General features: G+C 39.3%; 1 protein-coding gene across 5 annotated transcripts in view; it reads left to right on the top strand.

The window, feature by feature from the left end:
• Positions 1-4144, top strand: part of foxn2a (forkhead box N2a) — a 65833-nt gene that overhangs the window by 59036 nt on the left and 2653 nt on the right. For 3 of the 5 annotated variants that reach the window (XM_016474652.1, XM_016474651.1, XM_016474649.1), the window contains exon 6: positions 3316-4138. In XM_016474652.1, the coding sequence (XP_016330138.1) occupies positions 3316-3743 (428 nt within the window). In that variant the 3' untranslated portion in view covers positions 3744-4138. Of the gene's footprint in view, positions 1-3315; positions 4139-4144 lie in introns of those variants that run through there. The other 2 variants (XR_001633011.1, XR_001633010.1) reach the window with 1 other exon arrangement.

Below are 4144 nucleotides of genomic sequence, written 5' to 3'. Positions count from 1 at the left end.
TATATATATATATATATATATATATATATATGCTCTGTAAAAATCTATAAAGTTTGGTGTATGTAAATGCTGTTGAAGTGCATGAGAAAAAAATATTCTGGGAAAACAGCCTTTAAAAATATGCATTATAATTGAAATCTACAGACACAAATAGATAGCAATAAAATAAAATAAAAATGCAATAAAATAAAAATTTAAAAGTGTATTTTGGATGTTTTCTTCCCACTAGTCTAAAAGAACACATTATGAAAAGCCAAATAATTCAAAATCTCAAAACTGACTAGTGCATGGGAAAAAAAGGGTTTACTATCTTGTAGGGCTGTCAAAATGGCTGAAAAACTAAATTTGAATTTTGCACTTAAATATTATCAATATCTAATAATATTCGAATTTGAAAGGCATAATTTCAGTTAGGGGGAAAAAAGCTTTTGGCTTCTCTCCTGAGGCCACAAGAGGGCACATCAAGCAAAATATTACTAATGCACGTTTATTAAAACAATAAAATAACATGACTATTTGTGAAAAAATGCATAATGCTTATAAACCAAATATAATTAATAATAATAATTTATGCATTCAGCAGACGTTTTTATCCAAAGCGACTTACAGTGCATTCAGGCTATACATTTTTTACCAGTATGTGTGTTCCCTGGGAATCAAACCCACGACCTTTTGCGCTGCTAACGCAATGCTCTACCACTGAGCCACAGGAACATTAATTAAGTTGCTTAAACAATTATAAACAAAACAGCATCATGTATGCATAGTTTGATACAAAGGGATGAAAGCCAATCACACAGAAGACTTTTTTCATTTAAAAACATGAGATTTATTGGGATGACCCGCCATAAAGTTACATTGTTACATTAAATTTACAATTTTAAAGTTACATTAACTTTACATGGCTTTCTAAACATGTGGCTCTCTTGTGCGAGACGCAAGTGCGACGGTGATAGATGATGCGCAAAATATGCGTTCTGTGTGAACGGCTTGGTTTCTTTTTTGACGTAAACAACATCATCTCCGCATCGATGTTCTCTTTTTCCGCAATATTTTAAATAAACAGCGCAGCATCGCCGCATCTACTGGGTTCAGCTGGATAGGCTAATAAAAACATTAAAAAGCAGCAAAACTTACATCGTCGTCGCATCTTGTGTGCCACTGATAAGGCTGCCTAACGCACACCTAATATTCAAATGCTACGTTTTTACATTCAGATGTGGATTTTTATTTTAAATTCAATGAATATTCGAAATTCAAATTTTTATTTGACAGCCCTACTATCTTGCCTTAATTTTCACAAATTATTATTAGGGATGGACGATATCTTATCGTTTGTGATATAGTCTTCCCGCGATAATAACGATAAAGCCTAGTTGTTGACATTTTTGTGTGCGATCGTGCGGAGCGACATGGTGGAAGGCGGATGTGAAATTGAGGAGCTTCCTCTACAATCTGGAACTGGTTTGGTTAGGGTTGTACAGTGCGACAAAAAAACTTTCTGAGCCTTGAATAAATGTACTACAGTAGCACATGTGCGATACAGGTTTGCATGTGTATGAGCCCATTTATAAACCTGTTGTCCAGCCAAGATATAATTTATTGACATGATTTTTCTCCAAATTAACTTAACCTCATAACATCAGTCAAGTATTTGAAATAACTTTGTGATCAGTCGTGGTTTCATATCACAGAATGAGGCAGAAATCATAATATTTTATACTATTATATACAGTGATAAAGGCTGTGTTGATTAGCATTGCATTATAAATATACTTCATCCTTATAAAATACCCAAGATTGCTTGAACACAAACCATATATTGTCGCAATCGTATTGTCTTCAAGTTTCCTCAGTTAAAATTTCTCTATCTGCGTTTTATTCAGCTGCAGCGATAACTGGATACCTTTGTGCATATTAGGGATTTCCTGGAGCGTCGTCAGTGCTATTACTTCTGCAATGCATATGTGGAGTTTCTGAGCAAGGGCGCCCTCCGGCTTCCAGTATGAATTAAATAATCATCATATTATGTGTGTACTCAGTAATGCTCACAACACCCTATTTTGGGTAAAAATAGGAAAGATAATACTTTTCTCTAAAGAAACAGGATTTTTAAAATATTTTTTGTAGGGCTGCTGATAGTCGACTAACCGTTAGTCGACCAGAAGAGGCTTGGTCGACCAAAATTTTATTAGTCGCTTGGTCGCAGAAAAAAAAAATCCACATTGGCAAAGTCACGCAGATCATTAACAGCTGATTTGTGTGGTAATATAGTACATCAGTCAGGACATCCAAACGCTCGCCAATCATTCATCGACCTCAGATATGGCTTTTCATCTGAAATATGTAAGTAGCAGCAACTTTACATGGCCGCTCAATCTAATGTTAACCTAGAGAAATGTGCGCTATTCAAGTGTGTGTGCGGAGTGTGGAGCTGAACAGCGCTCACTGCAGGACAGATGGAGGCGCCGCTGCGCTCACTTACTCTTAAAATACTCCCTCATTTTGGTCATACAGATAAGAGTAATACATATTTCAAATCTGTAAAGACTCTGCGTTTATTTGTGTGCACTCACAATAACAACAAAACATTGCGCTTTTGTAAAATAATGAAAGCAAACAGCATGCGCTTTCTGCCGTTTCAGTCTCTCTGAACTTGAGCGCGAAACTTCGAAACGCCGTGTATACTTACCTTTACAGACATGAAAAATATATCTATAGTGAGTGAAACATCTACTTTCAAATTGAACCAATTCAAATGGAAAAGAAATATTCTCAGATTATGTAATCTGTACGAAACATGCATACAGGCGTGTCCACTAGTGCAGAGATGACGAGTCAATGTCACCGACTTTATCTCTTAAGCCGAAAACAAAGAAAGCACCAGTTTATCAATACATTATTAAAATGTTATAATGTTAATGTTAATGCAGCCTACTTACTGTTTTCCCTGACATTCATAATCATTAGCTTCTGTTTTGCCGGTGCGCTGTGGCAAGCTTTATGCGTGCGCTTGAGCGCTTAAAGGCTATGAAGGCAATTAAAAGCTCATTATAATGATTTAAATGGTTTATTAATAAACGTGCGATTAATCGACTAATGCTTAAAATGAACGACTGCTAGTAGACCAGAAAAATCTTTAGTCGAGGGCAGCCCTAATTTTTTGTCTCTTAGTGGATGCATAAGATTCCCTGAATTATCGTCATTGATATCATTATCGCAGTAAATACTGGAAATTATCGTGATATATTTTTAAGCCCATCCCGCCCATCCCGCCCATCCCTAATTATGATTGTGTTGTGGTTTGGTCCTCAGGTGACCCGGACAGCCCCATAGACCTCTCGCGCCCGCATTCGGTCCTGGTGAGCAGCGACCCGAAGCAGGACCACAACTACAGCAGCTCGTCCTTCCAGCGCTGCTCGTCTCGCTCTTCCTCGTCCTCCTCGTCCTCGCTGTCCTCCCTGGACGAGGCCGGCTGTGACTCGGGCCAGGGCCGCCGCGCTGGCAGCGAGGGTTTCCATAGCGACGAGGATTCGGAGGAGGAGAGGAACCCGCGTCTGCCCTCGCTCACCGTCAAGTGCCCTCTTCCGGTTAAACGGGCCCGTCACGATTCCAAACCGGAGCTGGACGAGGAGTTGAAGGAGGCGGCCGGGTCTCTGTTGCACCTGGCTGGGATTCGGTCCGGCTTGGATCTCTCGAAGCGAACGGCTAAGAGTAAAAAGCCGGAAAAGCACCGGAAATGAATGGTTTAGTGACATTTTAACCCCTGGACTGTGTATCAGTGACTGTGCCTCCTCATTTTTCACATCATTGAAACCATCTCTCTTGTTTTTTTGCATTTTTATACGAGAGAATTCCCTCCCTCCCGGCAATAGCAACCCTCACACGGAGGTGAATGAAGCCATACTGAGACTTACGGAGAAACGCAGGTTGTTGTGCTTCAGGATGAAGGATTGAGATTAAGGATGAAGGGAGAAATTGGTGTTTTTTCTCTTAAACGTTTGCATGCTTCCTCTTTAAGTGAGTGTCCTACTCTTCCAAGTGAATCTGTGCTATTTATACAGAGATCGAGTGCATGTCTGTGTTGTTCGAAGCACTAACTTCTCGTCCATTTTATAGACGCGAATTACGTCAAGATTCCCTG

Source organism: Sinocyclocheilus anshuiensis, unplaced genomic scaffold (assembly GCF_001515605.1).
Source record: "Sinocyclocheilus anshuiensis isolate Anshui unplaced genomic scaffold, SAMN03320099.WGS_v1.1 scaffold300, whole genome shotgun sequence".
Lineage (NCBI taxonomy): Eukaryota > Metazoa > Chordata > Actinopteri > Cypriniformes > Cyprinidae > Sinocyclocheilus > Sinocyclocheilus anshuiensis.
This window is presented reverse-complemented; position numbering and strand designations above follow the sequence as displayed.